The sequence below is a fragment of the Schistosoma haematobium genome, chromosome 3, assembly GCF_000699445.3.
Source record: "Schistosoma haematobium chromosome 3, whole genome shotgun sequence".
NCBI lineage: Eukaryota > Metazoa > Platyhelminthes > Trematoda > Strigeidida > Schistosomatidae > Schistosoma > Schistosoma haematobium.
In genome coordinates, this window is record NC_067198.1 from 46,405,412 (window position 1) to 46,426,723 (window position 21,312).

At 36.0% G+C, this 21,312-nt stretch overlaps 1 protein-coding gene across 1 annotated transcript in view; it reads left to right on the forward strand.

The window, feature by feature from the left end:
• Positions 1-21,091, forward strand: part of MS3_00005903 (uncharacterized protein) — a 49,710-nt gene extending 28,619 nt beyond the window's left edge. The window contains exons 6-10 of the mRNA XM_051213998.1: positions 2,210-2,398; positions 12,663-12,809; positions 15,388-15,750; positions 17,713-17,932; positions 19,963-21,091. Coding sequence (XP_051070019.1) covers positions 2,210-2,398; positions 12,663-12,809; positions 15,388-15,750; positions 17,713-17,932; positions 19,963-20,045 — 1,002 coding nt within the window. The 3' untranslated portion in view covers positions 20,046-21,091. The remainder of the gene's footprint in view (positions 1-2,209; positions 2,399-12,662; positions 12,810-15,387; positions 15,751-17,712; positions 17,933-19,962) is intronic.
• Positions 21,092-21,312: the final 221 nt, after the last annotated feature.

Sequence of the window (21,312 nt, forward strand, 5' to 3'; positions counted from 1 at the left end):
ACAACGAAGAAACTAGCAGGGAAATACAGTAAACCAGAGACCGGTCAAAGACAAATATTTCAGGCCAATCACTGAAATTCAAGAACAGCGGAACAGATGGGTAGAGTACTTCGAGGAACTCCTGAATAGGCCGGCTCCAGTGAATCCACCGGACATCGAAGTAGCACACACAAATCTTCCTATAGATGTCAATCCACCAACGATGGAAGGAATCAGAATGGCCATCAGACAAATCAAGAGCGAGAAAGCAGCAGGACCCGACAACATACCAGCTGAAGCAATGAAGTCAGATATCGAAGTAACTACAAACATGCTTTATCTTCTATTCAAAAAGATTTGGGAGGAGGAACAAGTGCCGATGGACTGGAAAGAAGGACACCTCATCAAAATTCCAAAGAAAGGAGATCTGAGCAAATGTGAAAACTACAGAGGCATCACACTACTGTCAGTACCAGGAAAAGTCTTTAACAGAGTGTTGCTGAACCAGATGAAAGATGCAGTAGACGCCCAACTTCGAGATCAACAAGCTGTATTTCGTAGGGATCGGTCGTGCACAAGCCAAATTGCGACACTACGGGTCATCGTCGAACAATCAGTGGAGTGGAACTCGTCACTATACATCAACTTCATTGATTATGGAAAGGCATTTGACAGTGTGGATAGGAGGACGTTATGGAAACTTCTTCGACACTACGGAGTTCCTGAGAAGATTGTCAATATTATCCGGAACTCATACGACGAACTACAGTGCAAGGTCGTGCATGGAGGACAGCTGACAGACGCATTCCAAGTAAGGACAGGAATCAGACAAGGCTGTCTACCCTCTCCCTTCCTCTTTCTTCTGGTGGTCAACTGGACTATGAGAACGTCGACATCTGAAGGAAAGCACGGGATACAATAGACAGCTCAGAACCAATTAGACGATTTGGGATTCTCAGAGGACCAAGCCATCCTATCTCATACACATGAACAAATGCAGATAAAGACAACTAGTTTAGCAGCAGTCACTGCATCAGTAGGCCTGAGCATACACAAAGGGAAAACCAAGGTCCTCAAATACAACACGGAGAACAGCAATTTAATCACTCTCGATGGAGAAACTCTGGAGGATGTGGAATGATTCACATACCTAGGAAGTATCATCGATCAACAAGCAAGGGCCGCATTCTTACAATTGAAGAACATATGGAACTCAAAACAACTTTCAACCAATACCAAAGTAAGAATCTTCAATACGAATGTCAAGGCAGTTCTACTGTACGGAGCTGAAACTTGGAGAACTACAACAACCACCATCAAGAAGGTACAAGTATTTATAAATAGCTGTCTACGCAGGATACTCAACATCCATTGGCCGGATATCATCAGCAACAGCCTTCTGTGGGAGAGAACAAACCAGCTTCCAGCTGAAGAGGAAATTAGGAAAAGACGATAGAAATGGATAGAACATCACCAAACTGTATCACGAGGCAAGCCCTAACTTGGGATGCTGAAGGAGAACGGAAAAGAGGAAGGCCAAAGAACACATTACGTTGGAAAATAGAATCAGATATGAAAAGGATGAATGAGAACTGGAAGGAGCTAGAAAGGTTTGCCCAGGACAGGGTTGGATGGCGAATGCTGGTGAGCGCCCTGTGTTCTTTCACGAGGAGTAACAGGCGTAAGTAATACATCTAAGCCATTGTGATCAATCCTGAGCCATGTCATCTAAAGTAGAGATAGTTGAAATCCTGAAATGGTGATTCAACAGTGTTGTGTTCGGCACTAGAACTTTAACCTCAGAATTTGATTTCATATGAGGTCGAGTGTGTATTTTTACACTATCAGTATAGGGATTTTTGGAGATTGTAGTATTTTCACTTGTGAAGTTCAATCCGTGCAAGGTGTGAGACAGTTATCTACCTCTGACAATGGGTGAAAGGTTGTGCAAGATCATATTTTTAAAGTAATAAGGAATCTTTTTATGGTTGAGATCATGAACCGATTAATGTCAGACCACCATGGAAAACCTGGAAGCACTGGACGGCCGTTTCGTCCTATTGTGGGACTCCTCAACAGTGCGCATCCACGACCTCGCCCCTGCGAGATGAAATAGTTGTATAGAGTATGATCTGATCTTTATTAGTTCAATTCATCACTTTGTGATGAGAATTTTCATTAGAAATTTCTATAAATGTAAAATTCAATTTACTTTTCTTATTATATCTAGTTGAAATTAAGATCCATTGAAAAATGTATTGTTCTTGTTACATCAACAAATTGTCCAGTAATTTTCTCTTCTATCAATGAAATGAATATAATTGAAAGAATTTCTAAAATAAGACGACAAATTCCACCTATTCATATTACTGTATGTTGTACATCAAATTCATTATTATCGGAGATAACACATAATCAAGTAAGTTGATTAAGATGTTTACTGAAGATTTCTTTCAATCTTCAATTGTTATTTACTATAGATGAAGTTTAATAAATTACTTCAAGATAAGTTCCTAGATTTTTAACAGGAATTTGTGACTTGTGGAGTGTAAACATGTGGGGAGTGAAATGTTTATTACCAATTACAGTGGTCTAGAGGTTAAGCGTTCGTGTGTGAGACCTATACGTCCTGGGTTCGAATCTCACGAGGCGGGATTATGTATGCACATTGCTGAGGAGTCCCGCAATAGGATGAAACTACAGTCCAGTGCTTCCAGGTTTTTCATGATGATCTAGCTTCAACTGACTCATGATCTCAACTATTGAAATTACTATAATATCCAAAAAAATCCCTTCTGATATTGAATAGTAAATTAATTCAATTTGAAAGTGGTTGCCATTGGTTATCAGCTCAATAGTCTAATGATTAGGTACTCGTCCCAAATCCTCTAAATTCATAGATTTAATCAGTGGAATAGTCATAGATCTACACTTCTTCACAGTCATATACTAGTACCAAATAGTTATCCAATACTGACTGGTCTCTAATAGTTCTCCATTTTTGATGAACAACCTACTGATAATTAAATATTGTTCAAACAAATCTCCATCGTTAATTAAAAAAGAATGACAGTATTTGTGGAATATGGTAAAGTCGTTGTATTTTGTTCTCTTTCTTTTCAGATCCATATAAGTTAATACATTTTGATTATTTCTTATTGTTAACGTAATGTTTAATTTGAAAAATGAATTGAAGATAAACGAAGTTGAGGATTCAACTTTTGACAGGTATTTTTGTAATTGTTTAGGATGATGGTCTTCAGATTCAGATTTGTGTAGTAAGGACAGAAGATCTACAGCATATGTTATTCCTTTTCTAAGAATAATGTCCTGGTACAGCCGAGAGTGGGGAGAGTCAGCTCTCCTTCTCGAAATGCTGTCACATGGCCACGCGTATATAGCCTCTGCCAGGAAGTCCTACTCATTACCTTCTCGCGCCACGGGTGTTGTTTACGAAATTGAGAGGAAGAAAGGCGAATATGCGGTGCTATAACCAGGTTAGTGGACATGGAGAGTCCACCTAGGGGAGCTGGAAAAGCCTCATTCCGAACCAATGGTGCAAATGGGCTCCAAGATCCTTAAGGAACAAATGGCGTATGAACCAATTGTTGGTCACCGTCTACCATGGGACTGCATCTCCTGACGTTGCTCCACTGCCTTATGGATCAGACCTTTAGGTCAAAGGTTCTGGGTGTGGCCCCTAAGCAAACCACGTGGTTCGGTTTGGGCACCTGGACAGTATCCCAGCCCTCACACATATCAAATGATTTATGTGGCGCATATCAATTTAGTGCCTCCTTATACCAATGTTTATGTGTTTAAATAAATAATACTTCTGTGAGTGTCTAGTCTTCTCTTGAATGAGTCAATCTGAGGTGCCGACACTACTGCTTACCGTAACAGGTTCCAAAGAATGATGATCCAGTGTGAAAACCTGCATACCTGCTCGTTCTTGGCTTTTCTACTCGCCTGTTATATCCTTTGAGATGTCCTGATCTCGTAGGAAGAAAAAGAGAGAATATATTAAGTCCAAAATCATTTCTTAGTATTCTATACATCAAATGTTGTTACGTAATAGAATTCCATCCATCTCAATCATTTTTGACTAATTTAGATATAATCGATTATATAATATTGAATCGATATTACTGTCCTCATATAATTTGTAGGTTGTTTTACAACTGACCAGTTTATCATTGTGTAAATAATAGATCTATAATGTCTAATAATTAAGTTTGAGAATTCATCTCACCCATGATTATTGACTTCAGAACACAGAATTACATAAGTGAATGCTGAGATTCTGTTCAATCTTGAATTGAATAATGAATTAATAAGTGAAAATAAAGTTTCATATCACAAATTGAATTTGATTGGACAACTATTAAAAAGTAGGATCTTAGGTATGATCTATCGTGGAGTCATCAATGAAAACTTCTGACTACATTCATACTTGAATCAAACAGAAATCTATAGCTTCCTGTTGTTTTAAATGGTTGTCTAACCAAAATCGGTCCCAGAGAGAAAACCTCATGTTCAACAATCTCCACATTACTTACTTACGCCTGTTACTCCCGATAGAGCATAAGCTACCGACCAACATACTGCAAAACACTCTATTCTCGGCCTCCCTTTCTAGTTCGATACAATTCTTGTTCATTCTTCTCATTTCTGTCTGTCTGTCTCCAATTCTCGATGTATTATGTTCTTTGGTCTGCCGCCTCTCCTCTGGCCTTCAGGATTCCATGTGAGGACTTGTCTTGTGACGAAGTTCGGCGCTTTCCTCAATGTGTGTCCTATCCACTTCCATCACTTCTTCCTGATTTCTTCCTCCACTGGGATTTGGTTTGTTCTCTCCAACAGTAGGTTGTTGCTAATAGTGTCTGGTCAACGGATCCGAAGTATTTTGTGTAGACAACTGTTAATAAACACCTGTATCTTCTGTATGATGGCTTTCGTAGTTCTCCAGGTTTCCGTCCCATACAGTAGAACTGTCTTCACATTTGCATTGAAAATTCTGATTTTGGTGTTGACTGACAGATAGTTGTTTTAAGTTCCAGATAAATAAACTTGAATTAATAAAGTATTGTGCTAAGTTCAATGGTATTCCCGAAGTGAATACCAACTCTGTGATGTAGGTACATCCAGTTGACATGTCTCAAACAGGACAAAACGCGCATTCTGGATTCCACTGCTAAACACCATTCATCTTTATTTAACGATATAATAGTTGAAAAACAGACAATCTTGAATAAATTAGATATGGTGATCTCTAATCGTATCAAAATTACATAAAGTAATCATGTAAATAAAATAGACTTTCATAATTTATACTTAACCATTCAACAGATTTTTATGGATAAATTCATGAGTCAATAAAAGTGAGACCACCATGGAGAACCTGGAAGTACTGAACGATCGTTTCGTCCTAATGTGGAACTTCTCAGCAGTGCACATCTACGGTCCTGCCCCGCAGGACTTGAACCGAGGACCTATCGGCTTTGCGCGCGAGCGCTTAACTACTAGACTAATGAGCCGGCATCCAACGGTGTTAATATCTAACTTCAACTTATCAATGAAACTGAACAACCGTCCACTATTGTCTTCAGTGAGTTACTATCTCACAACAGATATCTATGAATTAAATATTTGAAGGGGTTTTGTGGAAATTTTAGTAAATTCAGTAGTTGAGATCATAAGTCAATTGAAGCTAGATCACCATGAAAAACCTGGAAGCACTGGATGGTCGTTTCGTCTTATTTTGGGACTCCACAGCAGTGCACATCCACGATCCCGCCTCATAAGATTCGAACCCAGGACCTACTAGTCTTGCACGCGAACACTTAACCACTAGACCACTGAACCAGTATTCAACGCTTAAATAATCATTAAAAAAAGGGGTTAATCAGTTGCCAAGTGAATTTTGTTTAAATCTACACTTGTTCAATAATCAATATTGAAACTTTTAATTTTGATCAACATTTTAGTTTTGAAGGTAAATAAAGAAAAGAAACGTGGTATATTGTATATCATCCATATTGTGTATATAAATATGACTAATTATGAAAATAGTTTGATCTCAACTGTTTCTTTCTTTGTTTGTTTGTTGATTGGTAAAATTACAGAGTTAACAAAATACAAAGTCATAATGTGATAAGATCGGTTTTGTGACTATAGTTACATAAAAGAACAGATAAATGTACTAAGGGGAGCTTTCAATGGCACTCTCTCCCTCATACACACACACACATGCATACATACACATTGCTTTTCTCTATTCATATATCACTATAAGATGAGTCATATATAACTCTTCATGGTAAATAATTGTAAATTAATTATGTTCATTCATATAATCACCAGGATAATCTATCCTATTTTACATAAATTATTCGCATAACTGGAATACTATTACATTTGGCACAGTACTTTACTGATTCAAGTTTATTTTCAGAAGAGGGTTTTATGACGATTTTAGTAATTTCAATAGTTGAATTCATGAGTCAATTGAAGCTAGACCATTATGGAAAGCCTGGAAGCACTGGATGGTCTAGAATTCAGCTTGCATTTTAACAGTCCAATCGTGGTCACCCTTAACTTTATTCATTATGAATATTTGGATATAAAGAACTTGATACTTACAAGTAGTGAAGTAATTGAGCGTGTCGATCGCTTCACTTATCTTGGAAGTCTCATCAGCCCTTGTGGTTTGGTGTGTGACGAAATCTCAGCACAGATACAGAAACCTCGACTAGCCTTTACCAACTTGCTTCATTTATGGCGTAGGCGAGATATCCGTCTATCAACCAAAGGACGTGTTTACTGTGCAGCAGTTCGTTCCGTCCTACCTTATTGCATTGAAACACGGCTGGTAAGAGTAGAGGATATTCATGGGTTACTCGTATTCGATCATAAGTGTCTTCGAAACATTGCTCGTATATCTTGGGACAACCGATTAAGTAATGCAGTTGTTAGGAAACGAATGCTAGATAAGGATGGCAAACCAATTGATGGAGTAGTGAAACTTCATCGAGATGGCTGGGACATGTGTTACGTATGCCCAACCACCGACTACCACAACGTGCGATGTTTTCTGGTGTAGGAGTGGGCTGGAAGGGAGCTAGGGGCGGTCAGATCAAAACATGGCACAAGTCCATGAAGTCACTGACAAATGGACTGAGTCATGTTGGTAGGTGTAGACTACCTGGTTGGGGTCCGCGAGATGATAGCAACCGATGGTTAGAGACCTTGAATGACATGGCTCAAAATCGTTTGCAATGGCTCAGGTGCATACACTCTTTGTGTTCTCCCAAATTCTGATCTTCTTATTCCTCCTTGTCTCTTTTTTTTTCTCTTTCCAAAATTATTTCACTGTATTGTACTCTTTAAATAACATCTCCAAACACTAATTTTCCTGATTACTGCTTATACTCTTATTACCTCTACCACTACGGTATTTGAATCGACCACTGCATCTCTGTGCTAAGGTGGTGTGGCAACTCGAACTGATGTACGTACGTACGAAGTTCTACGTTGTTACTGACTGACTGACTGACTGACTGACTGACTGACTGACTGACTGACTGACTGACTGACTGACTGACTGACTGAGTATCAAAGCGGTCAAGACATTAATGATATACGGAAGAAAAATTTTATTACGAACTGATGTAAGTTAGAAAGTTAATCAACAACGTTACTTGTGAGTTTCGCGTCACTGGTCCAATATATGAGATAATTCAAGAAATTTAATTCTCTTATATCTAGTATTGTAGTTAACGAGAACACAGGCGAAGACAACCAAATTTATTATGATATCTTGGTAAAATCTTAGATCCATACAGTAAATACTTTATTTCCAAAAAATATCCGTCAATTGTCTCAGACTGTTGTTATTCCTTCATTTCCATACTGATCAGTCTCTACTCTCATTGTCTTCTCTTCAATTTTTATTAACCTTCCACCTCTTGGTATTCCATTTTCGATTGGTGGTACATACTACTTATATCTGTCGACAACAGTACCATATACCATACAGTATTATACAGTTTGACTGACTAAAGTGAAATTCAATAACTGGCATTTTCAGCTTTAATCAATTCACGATATAACATGATCATTATTTAATGTTAATAGAATTATGATTGTTTCACTTATCACTTAGTAAATTTCATAGGTCATTTATTCCCATTGAAACTTAACGAAATCCAAATGGACAATTGTACTTCATTGATAATTAAAGTTGAGTATACAAACTATTTGATTTCGAAAAATCTTAAAATTTTAAGTGTGCGGTTTTGAGAAATCTTTTAGAAAGACAAAATACAGTTGGTCATTTCAGTTTAATTTACTTTCGAATGATCAAAACGGAGATTTGTAGAGATTTTAGTCATTTTAATAGTTGAATTCATTCATCGATCTAAGCTAGACCATCATTGAGAAGCTGGAATCACTGGACAACCGTTTCGTCCTATTATGGGACTATTCAACAGTGTGCATCCATGATACTGCATAAGGGACTCGAACTCAGGACTTTCGATCTTGCATGTAAACGCTGAAATTTTAGACCACTGAGATGGCATCTGACAGTGTTTATGTCTAACATCAATCAACCCATGATCTTGTACAACCTATCATTCATTGACTGAAATAGACAACTGTTTCCACTTGACACAGATTGGACTCCACTGATCATGGCTTCTCATTAGAACTTCAAGAAATCCATCTTGAAACCAGTCACCAAATATACACATGATAATTATGATCAGAATGAGGATTTTGTGGAGATTGTAATAATTTTAATAGTTGAATTGTAGAATAGTTAACCGAAGGTTAGTGCAAAAAAAGGATAATCATATCTACATACATACAGTATAATTAATTTCACTGGTTGAAATCATGAGTCAATTGAAGTTAGACCACCATGGAAAACCTGAAAGCACTGGATGGCCATTTCGTCCCAGTATGGGACTCCTCAGCACTGCATATCCACGATCCCGCCCCCCCTCCGCGAGATTCGAACACAGAAACTATAAGTCTCGCGCCAGGCGCTTAACCAACTAGACCAGGATTGTTCTGTTAATTATGAGTCATCCAAGTGTTAGTGTTAATCACGTTTATCGTGTGAAATAATTTTTGTCTATTTCTTAAGACAAAAAAACGAATCACTAAGATCTTTTCAATAAGATTTTTGACCAAAATCACGTACAGTTTTCTCTAAAAAATAAAAAAGTCTAGACAATTTATGTGACTTTGATACAATCGAATGGTACACTTAAGTGTTTAAACATTCTAATGTGTATTAAAGGGGTTTTCAATGTTAAGTGATGAAATAAGTCCATGCATCAACTATTGTATGTAGAATTTCTTTCATTTCTAATTGAAAAGGTCATAGATTTATTTCAAAACTGCCCTTTACTTTTGAGGTAGTTAAAGTAGTAGTAGTAGTAGTAGTAGTAGTAGTAGTAGTAGTAGTAGTAGTAGTAGTAGTAGTAGTAGTAGTAGTAGTAGTAGTAGTAGTAGTAGTAGTAGTAGTAGTAGTAGTAGTAGTAGTAGCAGTAGTAGTAGTAGTAGTAGTAGCAGCAGTAGTAGTAGTAGTAGTAGCAGTAGAGTAGCAGCAGCAGCAGCAGGGCAGCAGCAGCAGTAGCAGCAGCAGCAGCAGCAGCAGCAGCAGCAGCAGCAGCAGCAGCAGCAGCAGCAGCAGCAGCAGCAGCAGCAGCAGCAGCAGCAGCAGCAGCAGCAGCAGCAGCAGCAGCAGCAGCAGCAGCAGCAGCAGCAGCAGCAGCAGCAGCAGCAGCAGCAGCAGCAGCAGCAGCAGCAGCAGCAGCAGCAGCAGCAGCAGCAGCAGCAGCAGCAGCAGCAGCAGCAGCAGCAGCAGCAGCAGCAGCAGCAGCAGCAGCAGCAGCAGCAGCAGCAGCAGCAGCAGCAGCAGCAGCAGCAGCAGCAGCAGTAGAGAGTAGTAGTAGTAGTAGTAGTAGTAGTAGTAGTAGTAGTAGTAGTAGTAGTAGTAGTAGTAGTAGTAGTAGTAGTAGTAGTAGTAGTAGTAGTAGTAGTAGTAGTAGTAGTAATAATAATAATAATTTTATTTTGAATGGGAATTCATTTTATGGTCAATCTCAGTCCTAAGCATCGATGAGAAGATTCAAGTAAACAATAGCAAATGAATATAAACTTTATCCTATTACACAAGCAATTGACTGTCAGGACTCAATAGCTAAGTAGATGATGCGATGACGTTTGAAGCGAACGGTAGTGAGTTCGGCTTTTAGGGTGAGTATCAACTCTGAGATGCGGATATATCCAGCTGAAGAGTCTCAAATAGGACGAAATAGGTGTCTTGGACTTCATGGCTAGCCACTATCAATCTTTGCTTATATTCAAAACTTCATTTATTTTCCAAATTTTTAACTTGTCTGTTGGTAATATGAACTCCTATACTAAATATTCGTTATTGTCTAAAGTGATAAGTTGATAGAAATGAAATCCATGAAGCTTATTTTATCCTATTTGATACTAATCAGGTAGATAGACTTAGATCTTGATAATGATATTCATCATGAAATATAGATCCATTGTTCATCACTGCTAATATCAACGTGTTTACTAATAGGCTACTTAGTTATGAAATCCATTACGTTCTTTTAAATGGATATGATATACAGTATTATATGTAAATGCATCTACATTATTGTAAACAATGTCAAGTCAATATCACCTATAATTTAGAATGATTGATTTCTGTTGTATCTGCCTTTTCTATGCTCCACAGTTATAAATTTTTATGATATGCCCAAATAAGACATCCATTAATGAATTTGACAATGTTATCTGTTAAAAGTAAGGAACATTTGCATCTGTTACGACATAAATGCCCCCCAAATTGTGCTATTTGTAAGTTAAAAAGGTCATCGAATAAAGGTCAGAACTGATTTAAAGTAACGTATCAGGTCTCAATTAGTATAATAGTAATGTAACGAAATCGTGTGAATAAAATGCATAGTAGGAGAATTTCATCTTGTTAATTGATGTAATAATGATAATAATAATCGTATTAATAATATCGTTGTCTGAATATAATATGTAATAAGAGGGGTGTTATCAGGGTAATTATGATATAAAAAAAAGGTATCATGTGGATTTGGGGTAGATGAATGTGAAGACTAAGATAAATGTAATCAAAAAAAGAAAACGGGATGGGGGTCAGAGGTATTTGGTGATCCAGTCATAGGCCAAGGTAAACATAGAGGCTGGATATACCTTTTCTGAACATATAAGTTTGGTTTTCTGGAGTTGACCCAGATGGCTTCGGCTATGTATAATAGCCATAATCTAGCTCCTTGAAGTTGATTTTTTGGAACTTGATATAAAATAGAGAAAGCCTCATCTGTTTTGATATGATGTTCACTATCTACCAAATGAGAAACAATAGTACTGTTGGTCGATTTAGCAACTCCTTTTCCCAACCACGCTGGTACATGTTGACGAACACGCAAGAATAAAGTCCTATGAGTACGGTCTATGTAACTAGCTCCACAAGTGCAGTTAAATTAGTATACACACATAGAGGAACCCATCATCGGTAACCTATCCTTATTTTGTTGTGTAAATACTGGCTTAATTGAGAAAATTATATGTAGCTTAGTTTAAAAAACTTGGTCGTATCATCAAACATCACATACCAATACATAAACTTACTTACGCCTGTTACTCCCAATGGAGCATAGGCCACCGACCAGTATTCTCCAACCCACTCTGTCCTGGGTCTACCTTCTTAGCTCTATCCAATTTTGGTTCTTTCTTATGTCTGTCTCCAATTCTCGGCGTAATGTGTTCATTGATCTTCCTCTTCTGTTTTGACCTTGAGAATTCCAGGCGAAGGCTTGTCTTGTAACGCAGTTCGGTAGTTTCCTGAATATGTGTCCTATCCACTTCCGGCACTTCCTCCTGATTTCTTCCTCCACTGGGTTCTGGTTTGTTCTCTCCAACAGTAGGTTGTTGTTAATAGTGTCTTGGCAACGGATCCGATATATTTTGCGTAGACAAAATACATAAACACAGACATAAGTGAGCAAATAAACCTGTATTTAGTAGAGATAAGCTTTAAAGTGTATTATCTATCTTGATCGACAAAACATACACACACTTACAATGTTATCTCTAACATTTCAGCTTATTCAATAATCAAACTAAATTAGAAATATGTATTATGATGTAGATCACCAACGTAGATTATCTATGTCGAATGATCGGAAGCCTACTCCAGTTAAACGGGAATGACGTGACGAACCAGCTAACGTCAAAGTCACACCTCGTGGTCAGCACCTTACGTGGACTACCCCATTGCCATATCAAGGTACTATAGATGCTTTGAAGATTGTACAACATAGAGGACGTTATTACAGAAATATATTAGTTACAGTAGATACAAGCGAAAGTTAGACCACCGCCTCATGGGCCAGTCCATGGCGTACGATTAACTGATGGGCGTTAGTTGTCCTTGACCTTGACGAGGATCGATGATTTGTTCGATAATCAATGACCCAACTGCCGGATGATTTGGCTAGGGCTCAGTGGAATATCACCGGCTCTACAATAATATACACCTAATTTGAATCCTTTAATTGTCGTCTATACTTTATTCTTTTGTTTCTCTTTTTTTTTTTTACAAAATCATGTATAAATAGCAATTCGGAAATGGATTTTTACCATTACTAACCAATGGTGATATCAAATTAATTTCAAGTGATCACTCTAATATTGATACAAATGGAAATTCTAATAGTTTACAAACAATTAGACAAAGATTAATAACAACATGGAAAGCTGGTGTGGTAAGTCATGTAAAACTATATACAGATATATATATATATATATATATATATATATATATATATATATATATATATATATATATATATATATATATATATATTCATATGATATAATATGACCATCGGACTCGTTAGATAAAGTTGAATGTTATCTGGTTGGAATTATTTGATACATAAACCTGATTGATTTAGGGTTAATAATAGTTAGGTATTTATTAGCAAACTCTATCCGAAATAAATCCGCCTGAAGTCCCTTCGGGGCTACTGCCGGTCCCATGCCCGGATAAAGGAGGAGGGTTGGGCATGGGGTTAGCGACCCTATCCCGTAGAAAACTAACTCGCTAAAAAAACGCTAACCAGAAAAAAATTATTCAAACCTTTTAAGTTTATCTGGAATCATAATAGAATAGATTCTCTCCTATTAATTCGAATCTAAGCTACCATGTTTCATATTTTGATGTTATTAATGGTTCATTTAGATCGTTATTCATCTCTGATAAGATTGAAATATCCATATTCATTAATCGCTGAATAATGGTCAATGCTGTATTTGTTCAGTCTTGAATACAAGTCAAATTCTATCAATCACTTTATAATACTGCCAATAGTTTAAGAAACTTGAGACCACGAAACTAAATGTTTAATTTATTCTCTATTTCACTTGAATTTTCATCCAAGTTATAAGAATACAAGATATGAGACTGTATATGTTTCATTGAAACATATCAAAGTGTCATTTATTCATAAATTGACAACAAATATCTACCCGTTCAGTTTGCTGCTCTCCATATCAATGCAAAGAAATGAATGATTCACATGATGAAGAGTAAATGAGTTGAAATAACAGTCGTAACAAAGTAACCACTTAACATTTGCAAAAGAAAGTAAGAATGAAGCCAAGAAGTACAAACGTATTATGGATTAAAATTTTGTGATTTAATGATAAAACACTTAATAATTGGATTCATGAGTCAATTGAAGCTAGACCACAATGAAAAACTTGGAAGCACTGGACGACCGTTTCATCCTAGTATGGGATTCCTCAGCATTGAGCATCCACGATCTCACCTCACGAGATTCGAACCCAGGACGTATCAGTCTCGCGCGCGAATATTTGATGGCAGTTAAATTAGTGAACGCATTATTGATTTATTGCACTGGTATGCGACGATAAGATGTGATTGAACAATAGCTGCTCATGAAGCTGGAATAATGATGTAGCTCCTCTCTAATTGATAGACTACCAGAGGAGAAAACAGCTCCCCAGTAGAGTAGGCTTTGATATAATAAAATAATATGTTAATATACAAAATATTAACAGAAAAATAAGCATAATTAAACGTTGTATGAGATCGGGGTAAGTCATTTTTATGGGTCACTATCTCCCCTCAATCGAATAATACTTTTCATCCACCCCCGCCATCATATCAAACAATACAAACGTTAATACTGAACAAAACTTGAAAGAGTAAACAAGTGGTAGTTATCAGGAGGGGTTTTGTGGAGATGTTAGTAATTTCAATAGTTGAAATCATGAGTCAATTGAAGCCACGTCCTGGGTTCGAATCTCGTAGAGGAGGCGGGATCATGGATGCGCACTGCTGAGGGGTCCCATACTAAAACGAAACGGTCGTCCAGCGCTTCCAGGTTTTCCATGGTGGTCTAGCTTCAATTGATTCATGATTTCAACTATTGAAATGGTAGTTAGTATTATTAGTAAATGAAAGACAAAATAAACTGTTAAATAATGATGTTTCAAAGACGACATGAATTCAAATCTTTACACACCAGTAATTTATTCAGAAGTAAAGCCAAATCTCAATGATGAATACCAACCAAGAAAAGCTATGATCTGTGGCTTATCAATGATTGTTTCCAACCATCATACACCAAATGAATTGTACCATCAAGTTGAACCATTAAGTTTGATTAATATATTATACATTTGATTTATAGAATTCAATCTGTACACCAAATATAGGACAAAAGAAAACTGATTATGAAATAGTTACCGATTCGTATTCAGAGAAGAATAAAACAAGAATTACTGTATTTGTCTATGACTTGTGGCGCATATATCTATTTGTTGCCTCCTTGTACCAATGTTTATGTGTTTACATAAATAAATTTTATAGTTGAATTCACGAGTCAATTGAAGCTATCACCATGGAATATGTGGAAGCACTGGACAGCCGTTTCATCTCAGTATGGTACTCCTCAGCAGTGCGCGTCCATGATTCCGCCTCACGAGATTTGAACCCAGGACTTGTCTATCTCGCGTGTGAACGCCTAACCACTAGGCCATTGATCTGGTCGGCGTCCAACGGTGTTAATGTCTAAATCCAACCAATCCACGAAATTGAGAGACACATCCACCAATGTCTTCAGTGAGTTACTATCTCACAACAGACCCGGTTAACTCCACTAGTCATTTTTATAGAATATAAACTCTTCTTTCATTTTCATATCAAAACTCTTCAAATGGACTGAATAAATTATATAAGATGACTACTTTCTTTCTTTTAACTGATACTACTCTTATTTATCATTATTTTCTTTTTATTCTTTATTGTTTTAGCCATCAGGATGGTTAGATGCTTCTACATTTGTTAGTCTTACATCATCTAATGCTGCACATTATTTAGGTTTATATCCTAATAAAGGATGTTTATATCCGGGATCAGATGCTGATTTAATCTGTTGGCCATATGATAATATAACTAATTGTACTATTCAACATCCATCTTTAGTTATTCATCATGGGAAATTAATAGTATACAATGGTAATCTTATAGAAGATATAAGTAATAATAATAATGATTTAAAGATTATACCATGTAATCATTTGAATGAAATTCAATCAAATCAACCACTTGGAATGTTACAAACAGGGAAGTTATTTCCCTCTACTATTTACGATCTGGTTAATGCATTTGAAAGAGTAAGTGTTTAGAAAAGATAGAATAAGTTGATTTCATTTGAGTAAGGATGAATAAAGAGTAACATATTTAAGATATAATCGATGAGTGGTTTTGTGGATATTATAGTAATTTAATAGTTGAATTCATGAGTCATTTGAAACTAGATCACCATAGAAAATCTGGAAATACTAGAAGGCCGTTTCGTCCTAGTGCGAGACTCCTCAACAATGAGCACTTACAATCCTGCCCCGCGGGGCTTGAACCCAGGACCTTCAGTCTCGTACGTAAACACCGAACTTCTAGATCACTGAGCCGGCATCCAATGGTGCTAATGTCTAACTTCAACCGATCCTCGAAGTTGTGCCATTGTCCACCATTGTCTTCAATGAGTTACTTTCTCACAACAGACTCGGCTGAACTCCACTGATCATGGCTTCTCATTAGGACTCCAGAAAATAGCTCTTGAATACTGTCATTAGTGATAGTGTAGTACATAACGTGACACCAACCAACACCGTTGGTAGGTAATTCCCTTATTCTCAATATAGTTGAATTTCATCAAATAATAAATTTTCACTATAGCACAAGGAATTCATTCTCCATCCAGCAATTAGTCAGCACATGATTAATGTTTACATGAAATGTTTGTAAAGATTCGCTTAGACTGAAGTGATGAAAACCAACTTCTATAAACTTCTCAATCACATAAAGAAAAAGTAATCTTGTCTCAGATCTAATCCTTTTTTTAAAAAAACACTTGACCTTTATCAACACCCAACAATTCTGATATTCTCTGACTTAAGATGTAGATATCACTCAGTTGATTATCAGTGAAACAAGCGTTTATATCACTAAATATCCTTCAACTTTTCATGTAATTGTGTTCGTCCACAAGTTCTTTAGAAACCATGAAAAGTGTTGAGAACATTTAGTTCAATCCCTATATGACACAAAAATTCCTTGAAACCTAATGGATTTTATGTCATACTTTGAGTGGATAACTGTTTGCTGTGTAACTGAATTTAGTATTCTCTCAGAGATAACCAGAATTCATATAAGCTTCTAAATACTCTTATTTCCTGTGGATTAAGAAACTTTGAAATAAAGCTTCTTCTTCTACTTTGTGCCATTGTTGGCCTTTTAATCTGATTCTAATTAGATTGTATGATAATGTTATCGAAATATACATCCCAGCTATCCTCGTATATCATTATTGACTTAAATCATGTTATGAATAACGGAATAACATAAGTCAAATACGAAGATGAATTTTGAGTACGTATATTTCCTACACTGGTTGATCTGAAAGAACAATCACAATGAAAAGCTGGAAAGCAAAACGAAGCGGAGAATATCGTTGAAAGAACAAAAAACGAAGCGAGGCGAGTGAGCCAACTCGATTTGAGCAAGTATGGCTGAATATTTATAGTCAGACAAAAATAAGCTATAGACATGTTATGAGTACAATAAGCAATGTACACACATACGCCCTTATAAAAGCAGTCAAAGTTAATAAACGAATAATTAACAAAGTCAAAATTTAACACAACACGAATGAATAGACCAATATGGGACTGACATGATACTAGACACTACTCCTTTCCTCGATTGTTCAGCTCTCAAGTGGGGGAAGAGTTCTGGTGATCCAGGAAACAGCTACGAAGTCAATATCAAGCGTTTTAGTTGTGGATCTATCAATTTTAAGCATACATAAATGACATACACATCATATATCGACATTCATTGAATTAATGTCAAATTACTGGATAATCTAAAGTAACAAACATAAACATTAATTTAGATGGCAAGATTATTTTAACTTATATTAGATGCTTGTTAGGTACTGTTTTCAACTAGTGTACATTACAAAGTATAGAACAACCTAGAACGATCTAGTTTAAGACTCTTTAGCAGTGAATAATCAAAATGATGTTTTCCTTTCATTACTATAGAAATGTTACTTTTTTTATTCCTCAAATTAGTTACGTAAAACAAATCAAATCCCTGTTATTCGTGAACCTTGGACAATGAATAATTTAAGTGGAGAATTAACAACGATTTCAAAAATAACAAACAATCATAATAATAATAATAGTGAACAAACGAAAGATGGAAATCCTCAAAGTTTAGTGACAACGCCAATCAACATACGTACAATACGTGGTAATCGAGATTTACATGCTTCAGGATTTTCATTAAGTGGTTAGTTATTAAAATTTCTTTTTCATTATTTTGAAACAGTTTTATGTTTAATTGTATTTGAAGTTAAGATTATTGATGGTAAGGCTTGTAAAACTATGCAAGTCATCATATTTAGCTCAGAAATGTGTCAGGAACTTATACTACCGAGTAAGTAACTCAGTTGTTAGGAAACGGGAACTAGGTAAAGATGACAAATCAATTGATGAAGTAGTGAAATTTCATCAGTTGAGATGGCTGGGACACGTCTTACGTATGCCCAACCACCGACCGGAATAGGTTGGAAATACGCTAGGGGTGGCCAGACCAAAACATGGCACAAATCCATGAAGTCACTGACATGTGGACTGAGACATGTTGGTAGGTGTAGACTACCGGGTTAGGATCCGCGATATGATAGCAACCGATGGTTAGAGACTTTGAATCACATGGCTCAAAATCGTTTGCAATGGCGCAGGTGCATCCACTCTTTGAGTTCTCCCAAATCCTAATCTTCTGAATTCTTCATGTTTCTTCTTTTTCTCTTTCCAAATTTATTTCACTGTATTATACTCCTTGAATAACATCTTCAAACCCTAGTGTTTCCGATTAGTGCTGATACTTTTACTACCTCTATCACTACGGGATTTGAATCGAAAATTGTGTCTCTGTGCTAATGTGGTGTGGCAACTTGAACTGATGTACGTACGAAGTTTTACGTTGTTGATGAGTGACTGACTATTACCTATCTTTAGAGTCGTTCTCAAGAAATGAATGACCTTTTTTTACAATTTCATAACAGCAAGAAACCGTCATTTATTGGTTAGGGATACGTTTTTCGGATAATTTAAGCATTTTTCTAATGTACTCTTCTACCTAACAGGGTTTGGTAGTTCTCAAAGTACTTGTTAAGGAGCTGGAACCTCTGAGTTAATGATTGAAAGAATAATACCAATCTTCCCTACTACCACTACTGATACTGTTATACTACTTCTACTAATCTGATATTTGCATTTCATCTCACTGTACTAGTGATGTGGCAACATGAAGCGCCCAAACGTGTGCCAGGTTCTACATTGTAGGTTCATTGTCATTTCAGAGGACTGCACACTAAACCCTGTTGCTCCTCATATATGGTAAGACACATGTAAACTTGGTATTTTACCAATCTCCTGATATTCTAGCTACAAACTGATAGAAAGTAAGCGAAGCCCTTCATATTAAACTAGGTTTTTAGTAGGTATTCAGATATTTCCAATAATCTCACACAAATAAGAGAATTTTGTGGTGATAACGATAGAAACATAGGATGAATCATGATGTAATGTTTCGATGATCATAGTTGGACAATAGGACTACTCATTTTTATCAGATCAGGAATATGCAGTAAGCTTGTTTTGGTATTTACGTCCCTATAAATGTGATCGAGCTCCACCGTGTTTAGGTGAACATACAATTTGACTTCAAATATTGCCGCTGTTTTCAGAATGCACTGAAACTTGTGACTCATTTTCTTAGGGTCAAATGTTTATATCACGAATTTGATTTTCTACTAACTGTGTAAATCGTTGCATTCGAAGATCTTTTAAATAAACATCCTTACAAAATCTACTCATTTTAAATGGTTGGATATGGAGTAGCAACCAGTGTGATGTATGCCTAATCCTTACAGATGATAGAATCCTATCGACTCAGCATGCAATGTAACAAATAGTCTAAACAACTTGAAATCACAATGGATTATGTTCTGATTTTAGATAATGGTTAGAGCTAATTCTAGTTTTAGGAATATAAGTTGTTTGTTGAATTCAAACCTGTATTGAAGTTAAAGATCAATCGTGACTGGGGTCCGAATCCTCCAGGCGATCTCAGTTCAGTCGAGACTGTTGACAAGCGCCAACTACCAAGAAACCTAGGTCAGACAGGATTTCCTGTTGACCACTTTCAACTACCTAGAAACCAAACAGTTTTCTATCAATCGCTACCTATTTATCATTTTATTTACACATATTCTGTTTTTATTTGAATTTTTTATTTTAAAAAAAACAACAAAGGAGCTCAAGTTGACGATGACCGACCAATAAGATCAACAATTCGTACACAACAACAAAGTGAAACAAGAAATCCGTTGTGGTAAACAGATCACACACATACACATACGTATAACATTTATTCACCTTTTTTCTCACAATTGGTCACTACTCATCATTCATCCATTCGAATTACACACCACCATCATCGTCATCATCATCATTATCGTCATTATAAACACATTCTAATTAAATATTAACTCTTTTCATTATATACACATATAAATATAATATGCAGTTTTCATAAAGTACATTAAATACATACAAAAAAGAATACTACAGTACTAATAGTAATGTTAAATTTGAGTATTCTCACATAATGGATAAATGGGATATTTCTTAAAATTCAATTTTCTTTCTGTTATTGTTTTCACCGAGAAAAAATGAGGGGAAACGATATAACAATGACTGTATACTTATATACAATAATGGTAAGACAAAATAGCAGTTCTAATAATAATATAATAATAATAATGGTAATAGTGTAGTCATTCTAACTGATTTAAAAGAAAGAACAAAGAAGACTTCAAAACTTCGACTTGGATCACTAAGTGACACTGAGAATAATAAACGTTAAATAGATTCATGGAAAAGAAAAAAAGAACAAACATCTTTGTGTAGTCATTCTAGTTGATTTAAAAGAAAGAACAAAGAAGACTTCAAAACTTCGACTTCGATCACTAAGTGACACTGAGAATAATAAACGTTAAATAGATTCATGGAAAAGAAAAAAAGAACAAACATCTTTGTGTAGTCATTCTAGTTGATTTAAAAGAAAGAACAAAGAAGACTTCAAAACTTCGACTTGGATCACTAAATGACACCGAGAATAATAAACGTTGAATAGATCCATGGAAAAGAAAGAAAAAACATCTTTGTAGTATATTTTTCGTAAAAAATGCTTCTGACATTTACAACTAATAATAGTAATAATGATAAGGCACAATAAATGAATGAATATATCGTATCAAAATACATGGAATCGTATGAGTGAAGGCACAGAGTTAACGAATAACTGAAGAAAAATAATAATAATAATAGTCGTACAAAATAAAATACTGTATATAAAAACGAATATAATGAATACTACTAAGAATAGGTAGTAGTAGTAATAGTGTTTATAGGGACAAATAAATGCACTAGAAAAATATTCCAAACGATTTGACACTATTGAATTCAAATAGTGAAATTACAAAAAAGATTACAAAAAACCAAAAATAAAACAAGAACTCAGTAGTATGAAATGCAATGCATCATCCTCTCTCTTACGCCTGTTACTCCCAATGGAGCATAGGCCACCGATAAGCATTCTCC